Source organism: Copidosoma floridanum, unplaced genomic scaffold (assembly GCF_036245765.1).
Source record: "Copidosoma floridanum isolate Cflo_tuat_1 unplaced genomic scaffold, Cflo_Japanese_pri ptg000001l, whole genome shotgun sequence".
NCBI lineage: Eukaryota > Metazoa > Arthropoda > Insecta > Hymenoptera > Encyrtidae > Copidosoma > Copidosoma floridanum.
The window spans coordinates 4,615,038-4,631,259 of NW_028321878.1; the positions used below are offsets into that span (position 1 = coordinate 4,615,038).

Consider the following 16,222-nt stretch of genomic DNA (forward strand, 5'->3'; position numbering starts at 1 on the left):
TGTTGGTTCCCGCATTGCTCACCCAATTTATTTCAACCTCACAAGTATACGGTTACTATACGAAATGAATACGCATATCTGATGCACAGTTGTTCTGCAAGGGATGAAAATAATGGCTCTCTCTTTCTCTCTGTTCTTCACTGCTTCAAAAATTATTAATTCATCTGTTGATTTACCTGCACTTCACGACAATTTTAACGGATATTGTTTTTTTACGTGAAAACGTGGTGGTAAAGGAGACGCGAGCAATAAGGGGCCTGGACAAAGCAATAGCGCATTCATACACGTAAAAGGGCACTTTTATTCTCCTCTAATGGTTTTTTCGACCATTAAGTACAAACTTTCATAAAAATGTCAATTAATGTGTGGATCTGCAAATATAAAGTTAATAAGGGGAGCTGTCGACGGAGTCAGAAAGCACGGACAGGCTTTGTTTTTTCTGATAAAACGGCGATAAAACCATAACGAAAACTGAATACATAAAAATTAATCAACTTTTCTCGCACCTCTCGGATAGAAATTATAAAATTGCATTAAAAGTTGTTAAACATTTCCATCGTATACCATTTTTTTTTTTTTTTTTTTTCCCTCCAAAACATCTTTTTAACGCATCCAAGAAATTACTGTTTGCAATTTTTTTTTGTTCATATGATTGTTATTGTTAAAAAAAGCATTCCAGCAGTCTTATTTCGTTTCAGATAGTCATATTCTTCAGTATTGGACGTCGATTAGATATTATACATGATTTAGCGCCTTTCATGAAATACCAAATCCATCATCGAATCATCGATGCGTACAGCGTAGGTGCTGCACTGCAAGAGTCATTGGCCTTGATATTGATTGGATAGGCGTGGGAGCGACCGATCATAACTTCCCTTCCCTCTTTTGTTTTTTTTTTTTTTTTTTTTTTTTTGTCAATTACTTGTATACGTAGACACATACTGTACAACTTTAGGACAGAGTTCTGCAACAAATAGTTGTAATGTGTAAGTTTAATAATTTTCTTGTATCTGTACATAAAAATACAAAAGTGTGCGTAATATAAATATGATACGTAGTTTCTGAATTACTTCAACTTACGCTTTAGAACTATTTTATGTGTGATGTAAAAAAAGTTTTTGCTATTGTCATCAATTGATTTTATGATTAATTTTTGTCCAAGACTTGATTCTGATGGTCATAACGAAGAAAAACCATGTGCACACGAAACAATAAATAAATTATTTTTCGTCTAGTATAAATATTAGAGGTTTACCAAGAATAGTTGTAGATTTTTTAGACATTATTTTTCAATATCTTTTTCGTTTTTGAAAAAACTATTTTTAAGATTAAAAAACAGAAATAAAATTTCAAGTTCAAGAATAAAAAATAATTAATTTTACCGCTTATAATTATACATTAAATAGTCATTGGTGAAGTTAGTTTTCCGTATAATATGATGTACTAAACATTATTCCAATGATGAAAATTTTAAGTTAGTGCATATGCACTTATTAGAGAAATCTTAGGAATTAATGAACAAGTGCGACTGAATCCTGAATTCTTGTAAAATAGGTAGGGTCTCGCAAGCAAGGCACAATTAACATATACCATTAATGGAAATTTTAAATAATGAATACCTAATCAACTTTTACGGAAAACAATATTTGAGGAACATGAAAAAAAAAAAAAATTTATCAATAAATATATATATATATATATGTGTTGCATTTTTTGTATTTTGCAAAAGCGTGACCACTTATCGATAAGTTAAATCTCATTCGTATTCACTGATGATAACAAACATGATTTCTCAATTTTAATTACCATCCGTAGTAAATATCGATATAAAGGACATCTTTTTTACCATCCTAAAGAGGTAAGTAGGGAAGTTTGTTTAAACAGTGTTTGCATGTGTGGATGTGTATGATATATACACGCAAGTCAGCCAGTCACTACGTCACTAGTCAGCGATTAATACAAATATCACGACAAACCGTTGGAGTTGAGGTTATAATAGAGCTACTGGTGGCCTTGGTTCCTGTTTGCTAATTGTCTCTTGTTTGTACTTGCCTATGTTATTACCTGTCAAGAAGTGACTTTGCTCTCGTTATCAGCTGCGAGTGGGTTTATATTGCTCATTCAACGGGTGTGTGTGTGTATAAGTATCGTTTGAAGTCAGTAACGTCGTCATCGACTAGTCCAAGATCAACCACACCAGCTAAAACTGATCGAGAAGTTCGCCGCTAGTACACACAATTGCTCGTTTACCTGATTGTTTTCAGTTACAAGTTTACTCGCAGTTCGCAGTATGAGTGACGAGGCTGGTCAGGATCTCAACCAGCCGACCGTTGAGGTATTACATTATCTGTTTATGCTGTACCATTTTTTAAGACTTTAGCTAGATCTACATGCTTTATTTGTTCCAGGTATCGGCTAATGACATCGAAAAGCTCGAAGAAGAGAAGCTTAAAAGCAAGTTTCCTAACATGCCAGGTGGCAGACCGCTCGGGGGACACTCTGCATTCTTGCAAAAAAGGCTAGCCAAAGGGGTAAGTGCCTACTTCTATTATAATCTCTTATCTCGACCGTAAGTTCTGCACCTGCGGTTCTCTCACATCTTTTGATCCCTTCCAGCAAAAATTTTTCGACTCTGGTGACTATCAGATGGCTAAACAAAAGTTAGCTGCCAAGCCCAAGCCAGCAGGAGTTTTGCCAACTGGTGATGCCATACCAACACCTCTGATACCAACGCCTGAAAACGTGCCACAGCGTAAAACCTCCATCATTCAACAAAAATTCAACACAACAACAAGTACCTCCTAAAATTTTGGTCTTTAATCAATATTAGGGACCATAAGAAATCTCATAATGACAAAAAGATCACGTCCAACTTGTTGAAATCTGTCTGTGTGCCTGCATGTGAGAATCAGCTATTAGATATAGCGATTATTGTTAAGGGTTACTATTACATTGTACGATTATCTATTTACTAGATTCTTTTTGTACTATTTGCTCATTTTCCTGTAAGCATCATTATCATCATTGTCGTTACCAACAGTTCAACTGTGTTGTCACTGATTTTTAGTTGTAACACTTAATAATCACCTTTAATAATTGTCATTATAATGATAGTAAAAATTTTCCGTACCAATGCAAAACATAAGGTATTAAAAACCATAAATTACCGCAATAATAACTTTTTTACGTATCTTTATTTTTTTAGACTTTAAAACAAGCGTGGAAGTAAAAAAAAAATAGTACACTATGCCCCTGGGGCAGGGATGAAAAATGTCCCAGATTACCTTTGCCTTAGGTGGCATACTTGCGATCTAAGCATTGATTACTATTCTGCGACATTACGAGCCTCAGTGGCCGCGAAGTGAACATTAAGTAATGTTAACTTCGTGTCTACTGACATGTAAAAAAATTATTTATTGTTGCACTAAAGTCTTTAAAATATGTAAGTATTGATATAAAAAATAAACAACAAAATATTTCAAATAATTACTTGATTCTGATATGGATAAAGTGCTTAAATTTATTTACTTGTGCATTTCCAAGTTTTCTATGATGTGATTTGTGAATATATTTTTGTGTGTCATAGTACAACAACGAAAGTAAACATGTTCAGTTGCACAATAATGTAAAAATTACGCATTAATTTAAAATATAAACTATTTATTGAATTTTGTCCAGGTGTTGAAAAAAAAAAAATTAACTTTGTAACAACAAAATAAAAAATAACTGCATATAAAACAGTAAAATATGAAACGCCAATTTATTTTCAGTTAATCAATCGAATACATTAATAATAATCAATAGTGTACGAGATTATACTAGAATGATTATCGTAATTGAAGAATTTTCTGAAGGTTTTAAGGTTGCATTAATAATTATATATTTCTTAATACCATTATCCAACCCACAGAGATCACAAAAATTCTTTTATCATACAAGTCCCGCTAAAGAAACCCAATTATTACAATGTTAGTAAATAGCGTTGTCGTTACAAGTCGTTTAATTTTATAATATTATCTGGAATATTAAGGAATAGCTTAAAACTAATTATTTTTTAGAGTAAGAAAAATTTTGTCTAGTGTTGATTGCATATATTTATAAGTTTGCAAAAAGGCACTTTTTATTTCATATTCACAATATTTACATACCTCACGCATAGAGTGTATCAAAAATGGTGCACAAATATTACAGATATTGTTTTTAATACAAAATAAATTGATTATAACTTGATAATCAACTGTTTACCGACAAAAATGAATATGCTCTAATTGTTAAGATTGAGACAAAAAAACATAAATGAAAGGCAGAAAATGAAATATATCTGCAACTGATAAAAAATCATCATAACCATATCAAAATGGTATTAAATGTACATTTTTAGCAATTAAAATTTCAAGAGATTAGCATTAATTACTAAATAAATACATGTTTTTTTGACAAGACAATAACTAGAATTTGGATCCAAATGTATCACTTACATTAGTATAGCTAAACGAGAAGTGAAAGCGAAAATTGCAAGATTTACAAAATATCACACATAAGTATCCACGCTATAAACCTCGAATTTGAAGAGCTAAGTACCAATTGACTGTTCACTTGTACGAGAACCAGGCACGTATCGCAGAGTCGTTGTCGTAATAAAGACTTGACTCTTTCTAATTAGTCTGTAGAAGCAATCAAGTAGCTGTAACTACTCTTTATACATATCGTCTATCAAATTGGCATACTTTTTCAAAACAAAATTCCTCCTGAGCTTCAGCGTTGGCCCCAGCTCACCTGTCGGCACCGAAAAGTCGTGAGGCAAGATTCTAAATTTTTGAACCCGATGAGCGTTGCTTATCGCTTTCTCATTGGTTGCATCGATCGCTTCCTGAATTCCTTTGTATACCTGCAAGCAAAAAACAAAGATTTAATTACACAGCAAAAGAGAGGAATATCCAATAGTCTGCGACTTACGAGTGGATCCTGTGAGTTTAGGACTTCGGGAAGAGTGCGTGACTTACTGCCTAGAGATTTGGCCCACTTTAGAGCATCAGAGGCGAGTGGATCCATAGGTTCGCCAGTCTCGGTGTTTATTTCAGTCTGCAAAAAAAGTGAGGTAGTTTTTACGAGTTCACATGACTGTTGACAAGTAAAGCGAAAGAAAAATTTAGTAACCTTTAGCGTGACGAGAATGGTGCAGTACTTTTTTCGATCACCGATGAGCATGGCGTTGCTGAGACCCGGGCACTCCTTGATAAGAAACTGCTCGATACGTACAGGTGGTATATTCTCTCCACCGGCCGTGATGATCAATTCTTTCATTCGTCCGGTTACATAGAGGAAGCCTTCGGCGTCGATCTTGCCGAGATCACCACTGTGCAGCCAGCAATTTTCGTCTTTGGCCTCGCGCGTCTTTTCTGGGTCGTGGAGGTAGCCCATAAACACGTGCCGGCCGCCCATGCAGACCTCACCCTCACCCGTAGCGTCGATCGCGTCAAGCTTCGTGAAGAAGCCTGGCAGAGTGCGGCCAACGCTGCCCAACCGAAAATCGGCTTGGGTGCAGAGCGTGTGAGCTCCTGCACACTCGCTCATACCGTAGGCGTCGATGATGATAATGTCAAGGCTCATAAAGTATTTCTTGATATCATCGCTGAGCGGTGCGGCAGCAGTAGCAAACAGCTAGTTTAAAAATATTTGCCGTATGTATTATTATGTATGGTGATTCGTTGAAAAGTAATTGAAATAAAATTTTGTGTAATATTTACGTGGCAGCGTTCGAGGCCGAGGGCCGCTTTGACCTTGTTGAAGACGAGCCATTTGGCGAGCAGGAAACCCCAGGAGGGACGCGTTTCACGGCTCATGTGATGCCGAAGACCTTGCGCCTTGGCCCAACTGGCGATCCAGCGTTTGATAGGCCCATTGTTCCTCGCCACTACCTGCATCTTCTCGTAAATTTTTTCCCAGACGCGGGGCACGCCCAGAAAAGCGGTCGGCCGGGCAGCCAGCAGCGTATCAAGCAAACTGCCCCGCAACGCGTTCTTGTCGGCGAAGTAAACCGTGCCCGCCATCAGCATGCACGTAAAAATATCCACGACTTGAGCCGCGACGTGCGACAACGGCAGAAAGCTCACTATCATCTCATGGGTCGACTCGCGCCCGAATCCAGCGGCTACTTGCACCGCCTTCGCGTCAGTCAGTAAGTTGTCGTGGCTCAACATCACCGCCTTGGGGTTTCCCACGGTGCCCGACTACGGAGGAAAAAATACATCCATAAGCATACAATTTATACTCATTTGGTATATTAGTTGAGATTGTTCAATTGCCCACGATTATTTCTCACCGTGTAAACGAGAGTACAGCACTCGTTGATTCCTATCGTCCTGAGCACGGCGTTCAGCTTGTCGTCGGATTGTTTCTCGCCGATCTCAATCAGCTCGCTCCACTGTGGTCAACAATCAGACGATACTCAAATGTCAGTTATAGATAATTTTACTCATATAGATCTATGTAGGTATAAATACTCAACGTACGCTAAGTACATCCTTCGCCGAGGGGATTCCATCGTACTGGATGATCGCCTTTAGTTTTGGCAAACTCTTTTTAACTTGTAATATCTTTTCGAGCTGCTTCGCGTCCTCGACAACGATTATATTGGCTCGACTGCTCTCGGCGCAGTACTGGCACGCCTCTGGCGAATTTGTCGTGTAAATGCCAGCCGCGAAGCCACTGCAAAGTAGTAGAAAAAAAGAGAAAAAAAAAAAAATTAAATTTTTGTCACAGCTATAGATGCAATGAAACATGACGAGTATGTATATATAAGTCGTTACCCAGCGTAAATCGCTGCTATGTCCGAGATGAACCATTCCGGAGTATTGAATCCGAGAATACAGACGCTGTGGTGTCTCTCCAGACCCAAGTGCAGGAAGGCTTTGGCCACCGTTCTCACTTGTCTCTCGTATTCTCTGTAAACGGTTATCAAACATTATACGCAACGCATATTCCATTAACAGTCGTTAGTTGCTGTTTTTTTTAAATTTTTTATTTTTATTTTCATGATGCAAGTTAAACGAACTTGTAAGTGATCGTAGTGCGGCTACCATCGACTCCCGGCCTGGATATCAAAGCCGGGTGGTTCGGATACTTTTTGGCCGTCTGCATGAGCAGCCCGGGAATCGATATGGGCTTGAACTCGTCGTTTTGACACTGATCGATTTTTATGCGGACTCGGCCGTCCGCGTCCCACACCGTGTCCTCGTTTGCGACCAATACTTGATCGGGACCTAAAAACACGCATTGGTTGTTGGTATTGTATTACATTATACGATCGAAATCCATGTACAGCACATCAGGAGTGACTGTGCAATTATAAGAGTCATAAAAATAAGGAAAAAAAAAAAAAACTATCGCAGCTCAAGGACTGCTTTTTTTTTTTATCATACCTTCCAAACCCGTTTCGTTTGAAGTTGCATAACGAGCGACGCTGGTGGCAATCGACACCTGAAAATCGCAAAAATCGGCTTTTAAGATTGCGCGAGATTCAATTTTTCATCCGATATGTGGTAAAAATTTTCGCCTTACGCACCTTGTCGTTTTTTCCGTACCCATTGACGATCCCGTTCGTAAAAAGAGACTGAACTGCAGCCATATCTGCAAGCAATTGAGAAACATATATATTATTACGTTGCAAGGACGTTAATCATCAATATTAATATGTACAAATGTGTGCCTGCAATTACATTATACGAGTTAGGTGTATCAAGTGTGGAAAAAAATATATCATTGATTTGCGAATAAGTGCGATGTAATATGTTTTTTATTCCTCAAATCATCATTTATACCATGGATTTTTTTCTCTCATGACCATTTACAAACTTTTTGTTCCTATACCGATTTTCGTCCTGATTGTTACTCGAGTACAGTAAGTATAGTTTTTGCACAATAATGACGCTACTCGAAAATGATAAAAACTGACTAAAAGGCTGTAATTAATAAGTAGGTATCTCTGTGGACGTATAAATGTAAAAAAATAAAAAAAAAATAAAAGGAACAAGCAATAGTCAAAACCGCGCTGTCAGGAGAGACAATCGATAAGTCCCTCGGAAATAATTGTATACACACAGCTATGTAGGACTACTATTGAAACTTTGAATGTGACGGTGCAAACGTGATAATTACACTTGCACATGATGAACCCTACTATGAAAAGTGGTTGATAGGTGTGTGTATGTGTGTGTGCGCGCTTTAACAATATTTATATTAGCTTGAGGGATTATGTCGCAACGACATAATGATCAACGAGTGCGTGGATATGCTAAAAAGAAAGAATTTCCAGAATATAGTTTATACACAAGCAACAGATAAAATAGCTGTGCGAGTGAATAGATGGGCCGTGAACAGCGGCATAAGAAACAAACGCGGCGTTTAAGGTGTATCTATATGTATATTTATGTAGACAGTGGCCGAGCTGATGGGTTGATTTAATAAGTGGGTACCTTGGTCGGCCAGCTCGTCGAGGTGGCCATAGTTCCAGATACCCTGGAGGACCTTGAAGATGTAGCCCAACATATCGACCAACGAGAAATCAAAGGTATACGCGATTACCGTTTCGAGTATTAAATACAACGGCACGTGAAACGCCGCTCGCCGATACTCTTAGCCACGGGTTCGCCTCCCCCCGCGCCAAATGCGTCTGTAGCACCTTCTCCGAGGCGATACATCCTCGAAGGTGAAAGTGCAAACGTGGACGAGTCAGAGGACTGATTTTTTTTTTTTTTTTTTCGGTACGAGAGCACAACCGTCTGAAAACAGTCCGAGGTGTACTGGAACGCGCAAAAGGTGTATGTAAAAGGGGTAAGTAAGTCCAGCCGATGACTGCTATGCGGCCCTGCGAGACTGTAGCCCTCAACCCCTCTCGGCTCTTTCGCGGCGCCTGTGATCAATAACGGTGCGCACATCAGGCCACCTTTTAGCGCCAATTTCGAAGGGGAGACTCCCCCTCCCTCTCTCTGGCCTCGCGTCTGCGCTCTATCGTGTTGTGCTGTTTTCTTTTTTCATTCACACGTATTGCGGCTGTTTCAGGAGATCAAGCTCGGCATGGAAAGCCGAGGAAAAAAAGTACTGTTTTGAAACTCATTTGCCGATTAAAAATGGAAAACGTCTCTAAAAGCGCATGCACGCGTTGGATCGATTTTTTGCTCGCCTCGGTGACCTTAATTCATCCCGTACGATACTCTTAGTTTTCCGGAAGCATCACTTTTAAAATGCTCCGTGTGTATAACATTAACATTCAATTTGCGAATGAGATAACATACATGTGTTTTATTACATCACCTATCTATGATTAACGAGGCAGCAGCTGTGAAGAAAAAGATGGAACTTCAAGGCCCAGAAAAATAGTCTGATCCGAGCCATCGTGTACATACTTACGGTGAATCATCGTTATTGTTTTGCCGAAAAAAAAAAAAAACAACAACTTTAAACAGCATCAAAACCCGCCACTCTGTAGCATGTGTCTATTATCATCTACTTCTACACGACTAAGTAGTAATTTTCAAAACTCGTTTGGAAATGGCACATGTCGGCGTCCCGGTCTAAGGACCCAAGGTCACCCACAACGAACGGACTCGTAATTTCGAAAAATCCAAGTTACAATAGTACTAAGAGAGCTGCCACTCAGTTGTGCGAGACTTGACATTCGTAAGAAGTAGAAAAAAAAAAAAAAAAAAGAAAAAGCTATACCGATTTACAAGCTCATTTACAATTACGATGCGCCAGACGAGCTCTATCGCATGAGTATAAGTATATACATTCAACTCGAGACTTGACTTTCTCACACGCGACAAGTGGATCGCGCTTATAAGTTTGTTTGATTTTTCATTGAGCAGGTGGACAATATTGTACAACGTCGCACTGCGTGTTTATACCTATACTCATGGTGCTTCCACTTTTTTTTTTTTTTTTTTTTTTTTTCCTTAGCTGCAAAGACCGAAACTACACGATGACACCTCTTGCTTCTGCCGTCAGAGATAATACACGGCTTGGCAAACGATACCTATCCAGAGCGAGCACATTCGATAACCCCATAGCAGCTAGAGCAATCAAGGCCTTTTTGACTGGAAAATTTATAACACAGGTAGTATATGCGTGCAGCGGGAAGCACCGGTCTCCGGTTGGGAGGGGAAAAAAAAAAAAGTTAAATTTTCCATGTTTTATCATTCATTGTCGTTGTTGAATGGAGTCGTTTGGAAATACGGAAACGATGAGGCATTACTTGCGGTGAACCGAGCGCTGTAATTTCCCATCAAATGGCATGCACGGAGCGCCTTGTGCGTATAAGTTTATAGGTACCTTACGGAATGACATTCAAAATTTTGACTACTGGCTTGACTTGAACTGTTTTTTTTTTTTTTTTTTTTATTACGTAAGTAACCGAGCGACACACACGCATAAGGATAAAATAGAGCTCATAGTTTTTTGTGACGAGTTCTTTCATCAACGACACTCGTGTAGTGGAAAACGATCATTTTTCAAAACTATCCGCGTAAACAGCGCAGCTTCGAAACCTCACGATGAGTCGGTCGAACTATCATTGTAAATACGTAACGTCGATGTATCTATTTTTTGTCGTTGTATGATGGATTATTTTTTTGTAAACGAGCGCATAATGAGTACAACACAGTATGAAACTAGTTGAGTATCTACTCCTATTATATGCGTGTTTTAGAATTGGAAATTCAATTACAAATACGCACTTGTGATGCAAATGGTGCTCTTGAGATCCCGATATAAAGAGAAATTTAAATACCAAAGTTTTGTGCACAACTATGAAATATAAAAAAAAAAGGGTGATTGATGACATACATTTAAAAGATAATTAAAACGTATAGTGCACACACGTATAGAGATTATCGTGTTTATTATATGTGCTTCTTCTTTTTTTTTTTAAATCTGCACGATAAAAAATATTGCAAATATCCGAGCAGTGGTGATAATACAAAGATTAAGTTGCTTGGACGTCAATGCTTAGTCGTTGCTAAAAGCTTACATGTAAAAACTTAGTTTTTTTTTTTTTTTTTTCGAGCGAGGAATATATTTTTACATTCCGTGACGAAGATTAATAATCAAGTTGACCCAAAGCACCTATGACACAAATCACGTGCAACGTGCGTGTATTTATCAAGTATTCTCGTCTTATCGTTTTAATTCAAAATTATCGTTACCCAATCATTTGATCGCCGCGCGGAGGATTTGCAAAAACCAAATACAATTTTTGCGCGTAGCCTTTTTTTTTTTTTTTTTTTTTTTTCCATCACGTACGTTACGGGTATTGTATTTATTATGTCGGTTGAATGGACAACCTAGTACTGTTGCAAGCTTTCATTTAAACGAGGAAGCGCAAAATTTTATGTTGATCATTTTCGCAGATTTTATCTTTTATAATGATTTAAATTATTCAAGATAAAATTTTTCGTCGATAATTTGCACGTTCATCAGTTGTAAACACTTCATTAAAAATACCGTGTTTTCAATACAATTATGCTTAAGTGTTGACATGAGATGCTTCTTTAAATGTTTAAAATAGCAAATTGATGTTAAAAGTATTACAGATTATATGCTTTATTGGAAAAAACCGCTTACGGAGAACACACGTCAATACAATGAATATCGAATAAAAAATACAATTTGTCTAATACTTAAACTCGTACGATTTCTAAATTAAAAATTTTTGACTCGTTAGACGAAAATATTTCCAAAGGTTTCTCACAACACGAATAAAATTTTCTTTCACGATAATGATGCTAAGTATGCGCCAATTTCATAAAATCAGTTGTTTTGACGAAGCCGATACACGTACGCGTTAGAACAAAATGCTTAGAAAAGGAATACTTACAAATTGCACTTCACTTCCTGATAAGTCGTAGTAGGTATCATGAACGCACTTGTAATGTGAGAAATACCGACATCGTAGTTGCAACAACGGTTTACAATAAATACATTATAATACGTAGGAAAAAAAAATACTTGCCAACTTTACGTGAAAATATTAGTAAAATGATATTTAAGAAAGGTGCAATTTAACGTGCATAAAACACAAGCGACAAGTAAGAGACACAATATGCGATAAGGCATTAGAGGGAAGTAATATGCACTCCTATGACCCATTTATTATGTGCAATTTACATATCTACTTTATAGCAATGTAAAAACAAAAAAAAATGCACGATCGGTTCAGCGATCGAAAAGAAATTAAAAAACACCATTCAAATAAAATGGCATGAAAATTAAAAAAATTGCAAATTAAGAGTAAAACCAAAAAAAACGCATTACCTGGTTAGTACACGTGGCCGAAGGCGAGACTTTTGGCAAAGTATTTACGAAAACGGCTCCTAAGTATATATGTGTTCAACGTGAGTCCAGTGTCCAGAGCAGAATACAAAACTTTCTACCGAAATATGTCAGCCGTCTTTATGACGCCATCCTTTTGTTACCGGTGATAGTAAGATACTACAAATTTTTGCAACTGAATGAGCCACAGGAGCAAGATCGAGCGCAACAAGCCAAGTGAGCTCGTACACAGGATCTCTCGAGAAAGGCGATAGCGATTCGGGAAGCCAGTAACTGTAATCTTGGCCGCTCAAGTAAGCATATAAGTGGGAGAGGGCTCGCACACGTGAGGCGTCACGCCACGCCGAACCGGCACAGTGTCTGCTATATACTCTGTCTGTATATAGGGTCTGTCCGGAACTCCAGAGAGTGCCTATATATATATACTTATACCTACTACTTTTAGTATAGACAAACTGGGACTAACAGAAGTTTTAAGTGTAGGTATAATATGCTCAAGTCCTACAGGACACAGGACTACAGCCCCCAACACTCTGTGTATGCATATGTGTAGCGACCAAGTATGTTCTTATACTTACACATCCGAACATCCAAGTGTGAGCTTTTTTTGTGAAATCGGTCGAATCGTCTAAAAAGGGTGTTAATAACCCGATAACCTAATCGAGAGTTTTGCTTATTTCCTTTCAAGTACCACGAATAATCTTATACGAGCACTTATGCAAGATATGTTCGCTAAGAAACGCTTGCAGGGAGGAGCTCATTTGAAAAAAGTATACTTGCAACGAATAATCAGGTTTGAATGTTCTGGTTTTGCTTCAATGTTTTAGGTATTTTTGTCACGCACTTGTGAATAAGTATTATTTTATACTGACTAAATGGGACTCCTAATTCACTTACTTTGGCAATACCGATTTTCGATTAAACATTTTTTTGGAGACTTGTTTTAATTGTAATCCAGAGTAACGCACAAGTATACTTTTTTCTCTAAACATTATTAGTATCCAAAATTCTAATTAAAACATTATAAGGTGGAAGAAATTTATTATCCTCAGATGTATTTTTTACTTCGGAATCGGGAATGTGCCGCCCTAAGAACTTTTTTTCAAGTTGTCTTGATTTTTTTTTTTTTTTTTTTTACTAAACATGTAAGCAATAATCAACCCGCACTCATCAAAATAAGTAGGCCAGAGGAGAGGAAAAGAAAGTGCAGGTTTAACGGTCAGTCGCAGGTCGCAGGTATTCGCAAATTAGATGTATAGGTACATATACATGTAATATATACACTATATGTTGCACATTTCTGTTGTATGTGTATGTGTATTATTACTGTACAGTAACGACAGTAACCAGGGGCCGTATATCATGTAACTTTTTTGCGCTTTGCGGGTCTAAAATGTTATAACGTAGGCCGATGTACTTACAGAAAAATAATTACTGAGATACACAAATTATAAATACATCGTTTGATCGAGTGCGAAGAAAAAACTAATTTTTGAGCACTGACATGACCTAGGTATCAAGTAAATAAACTACAACATGCTAATAAAATAAAACGTTATCAAGTCTTTTTTATATTTATTTACTAGTTTACTATTAGTACTTGCATGCACATGCTCACAGCGCATCTATTCTTCATACCTATATATACGTGCTAACGTGCATCACTTGTGTGCATGACTATGCAACTATACACACACACACATATATATATATATATACCTGTGTAGTGTGTATAGCTGCTTTTATAATAGACGAATTAAGACGAATATGCGAGGTAAGGTTAGTGGGAAAAGTCAAGTTAAAAGGATAACAATTTCTCGCAACTAAGTACTTATCTTAAACGAAAAATTTTACCTTATAACAAAGCGAACAAAGTCAAAATGCCTGGAAGCTGGCCATCAACAACAGGGGAAGGTACGCAAGATAAGGAAGACACGCAAATCACCCAAACTGATCGACTGAACAAGAAGTTGCTGGTTTCGTTTTTGAATCGTATTAATTCAGAATCTGCAAAGCAAGAAGAGGTGAGTGATGACGACGTCGACGACGAGGAATCCAACGAAGACGATGGATTTGAATAGATTAAGATTGTTCGAGTGAAACACCTCATGTTGGCAGCTGACAACGTGACAACTTAATATAGTTACTTATTGGCGGGAAGAATTCCACATTTTACATCTCATATCATAACAACAGAGTCAGTAACAGGTATACTTGGTACTTACCTACCAGAGTGTTTCATTCAAGCTAGTGTACAACATTATACATAAACCATCACAACAATGTCAGAATCCGATGCCCCAATGTCTGCTGCCGAAGATGACGATGTTGGTGTTGATGACATTGTCCGCCAACACGAAAACAACGATAACGAGGTCATGCAGCAGGATGAAGATGCAGATGTTTCGATGGAAGAGGTTAAAGCGCCGGAGGATGACGACGATGAGGCCAATACCACGGCCCAGAAGGTAGATCCGAAAAAGCGTGTCGTCAGAAAGCTCGTGGTTCTAAACACTGAGAGGCTGAAGAGTCGAAAGGGCGTGCATACACTGGAGAAGCTTTACCAAGGATTCGAGTTCCATGGCAAGGGGCACGAAAGTGAGGATCTTTCCCGACTCATGAAGAAACTCGAGTATTGGGCCTTCAGGCTTTTTCCCAAGCTCGAGTTTGACGATTTCTTGGCCAAGTGCGAGAGCTTAGGTCACAAAAAAGACCTCCATACTCACCTGAAAAAGTACAGACTTGGAATGATTGGTGATGACTATGATCCTGTCGCTGAAGACGACGCCAATGGTATTATCGTCGAAAACGAAGAAGAAGATGATACAGCCGAAGCTGAAGCTGAAGCTGCAGCTGCTGCAGAAAGGGATCGGGAGCTACGAGACAGAATTGCTAATGAAAATTTTGAAAGGCTGCTGGCTGAGGCTGTAGAGAGACCAACAGAATTTTAACAGTGGGTGCGATTTAGAGTAAAATTTTATTGATAGTTTACAAAAATACAGTTGTGTAATTTTCATTAGTCTAGAAAAGATGTTTATTTTACATACTTAGCATAAAATGTACAAAAAATTATTACATCTAAAGAATAAACTTACATTTTTTATACCACATATGCAACGTCTCATCTTTTTAATATTGATTATAAAAGTAATAAGAACATAATCTAGTTTGTTCTCCTCTTTTGCGTACTTATGTACAGCACATTGTTCCCTCTTATGAATGCATCACCATACTTATTCTTCAATTGACCATTAACGTATTCCTCGGTCTGTTCAAGGGCTATATTCATGTAGCCATCCAAACAAGCTAGGACCCCTAAAAATTTATTCGTATTTTAATTACTTGTACTTGTAGCTTAAGTACTACAAAATATTTAAAACACGTGCAAGTAAATACAGCAACTCATTCTGATAATAAATCAACAATCACCTCTATAATCCACACCATTGTTGAGCTTGACCACCACAGGTCGTCCGTGAATTTGTTGAATAAATTGCGATAAAGCCTCTTTGCGACTCATCTGTAAAATAAATTTAATTGCATTTAATGTAATCAATTGTTATGTTATCAATTTATTTCGTTTATGAGGTAAGGTTATCGGCCAAGTGTGTTTAATGTAAATAAAAATCTACCAAGTTATAAAGTGATTGAAGATACACACCTTGATAACGTATTACAATGTACCTAAATAGTGTTACTAATTCTCTAAAACGAAACAATTTTATTCGTTTTTTGCGGGTACACTCAATTATCTCTATAAACAACAAGTTTTTGATGATAGTTTTTTGTTTGAGTATACGGCATTTCTTGATTTCTGCTACCTGTCATCTTTTTTATTAAGCGTCGGTAATGCAAAACGCTGCACTACCTACTCTCCCATAATATAACCGCAAGA

The 16,222-nt window shown here is 37.6% G+C and overlaps 4 protein-coding genes across 6 annotated transcripts; 2 read left to right on the forward strand and 2 right to left on the reverse strand.

The window, feature by feature from the left end:
- Positions 1-1,940: 1,940 nt before the first annotated feature.
- endos (endosulfine alpha) lies at positions 1,941-3,497 on the forward strand. The gene is made up of 3 exons (XM_014357663.3): positions 1,941-2,335; positions 2,409-2,531; positions 2,617-3,497. Exons 1-3 carry the CDS (start codon positions 2,291-2,293, stop codon positions 2,803-2,805), a joined length of 357 nt encoding a protein of 118 aa, XP_014213149.1. The 5' UTR covers positions 1,941-2,290; the 3' UTR covers positions 2,806-3,497.
- Positions 3,498-3,741: 244 nt separating this feature from the next.
- Positions 3,742-13,818, reverse strand: bgm (acyl-CoA synthetase bubblegum family member 1). Of its 3 annotated transcripts, none has more exons than XM_089588682.1 (11): positions 13,749-13,818; positions 7,565-7,629; positions 7,422-7,479; positions 7,055-7,262; positions 6,810-6,944; positions 6,513-6,708; positions 6,323-6,424; positions 5,748-6,230; positions 5,158-5,661; positions 4,957-5,082; positions 3,742-4,888 (listed from the first exon to the last, which is right to left on the reverse strand). In XM_089588682.1, the coding sequence occupies exons 2-11, from the start codon at positions 7,625-7,627 to the stop codon at positions 4,691-4,693; spliced, it is 2,073 nt and encodes a 690-aa protein (XP_089444808.1). In that variant the 5' UTR covers positions 7,628-7,629; positions 13,749-13,818; the 3' UTR covers positions 3,742-4,690. The 3 variants fall into 3 exon arrangements, with proteins under 3 accessions (XP_089444808.1, XP_014203362.2, XP_014203361.2); XM_014347876.3 differs by lacking the exon at positions 13,749-13,818 and adding an exon at positions 12,310-12,595; XM_014347875.3 differs by lacking the exon at positions 13,749-13,818 and adding an exon at positions 8,475-8,813.
- A 605-nt stretch (positions 13,819-14,423) lies between these two features.
- On the forward strand, positions 14,424-15,439 carry LOC106647958 (TIMELESS-interacting protein). Its single transcript, XM_014364549.3, has one exon. It carries the CDS (start codon positions 14,610-14,612, stop codon positions 15,276-15,278), a length of 669 nt encoding a protein of 222 aa, XP_014220035.2. The 5' UTR covers positions 14,424-14,609; the 3' UTR covers positions 15,279-15,439.
- On the reverse strand, positions 15,320-16,102 carry LOC106647959 (U6 snRNA-associated Sm-like protein LSm6). Its single transcript, XM_014364550.3, has 3 exons — positions 15,989-16,102; positions 15,757-15,847; positions 15,320-15,642 (listed from the first exon to the last, which is right to left on the reverse strand). Exons 2-3 carry the CDS (start codon positions 15,845-15,847, stop codon positions 15,491-15,493), a joined length of 243 nt encoding a protein of 80 aa, XP_014220036.1. The 5' UTR covers positions 15,989-16,102; the 3' UTR covers positions 15,320-15,490.
- Between the last annotated feature and the right edge of the window lie 120 nt (positions 16,103-16,222).

Excerpts from the sequence above, each read along its gene's own strand:
- LOC106647959 (XM_014364550.3), bottom strand. The coding sequence starts at position 15,847 with ATGAGTCGCAAAGAGGCTTTATCGCAATTTATTCAACAAATTCACGGA. Across the intron at positions 15,643-15,756 it reads CAATGGTGTGGATTATAGAG|GGGTCCTAGCTTGTTTGGAT; the intron begins GTGATTGTTGAT and ends ATAAATTTTTAG.
- bgm (XM_014347875.3), bottom strand. The coding sequence starts at position 8,547 with ATGTTGGGCTACATCTTCAAGGTCCTCCAGGGTATCTGGAACTATGGC. Across the intron at positions 7,630-8,474 it reads CGACGAGCTGGCCGACCAAG|ATATGGCTGCAGTTCAGTCT; the intron begins GTACCCACTTAT and ends AATTGCTTGCAG. Across the intron at positions 4,889-4,956 it reads TAAACTCACAGGATCCACTC|GTATACAAAGGAATTCAGGA; the intron begins GTAAGTCGCAGA and ends TTTTGCTTGCAG.
- LOC106647958 (XM_014364549.3), top strand. The coding sequence starts at position 14,610 with ATGTCAGAATCCGATGCCCCAATGTCTGCTGCCGAAGATGACGATGTT.
- endos (XM_014357663.3), top strand. The coding sequence starts at position 2,291 with ATGAGTGACGAGGCTGGTCAGGATCTCAACCAGCCGACCGTTGAG. Across the intron at positions 2,336-2,408 it reads TCAACCAGCCGACCGTTGAG|GTATCGGCTAATGACATCGA; the intron begins GTATTACATTAT and ends TATTTGTTCCAG. Across the intron at positions 2,532-2,616 it reads AAAAAAGGCTAGCCAAAGGG|CAAAAATTTTTCGACTCTGG; the intron begins GTAAGTGCCTAC and ends GATCCCTTCCAG.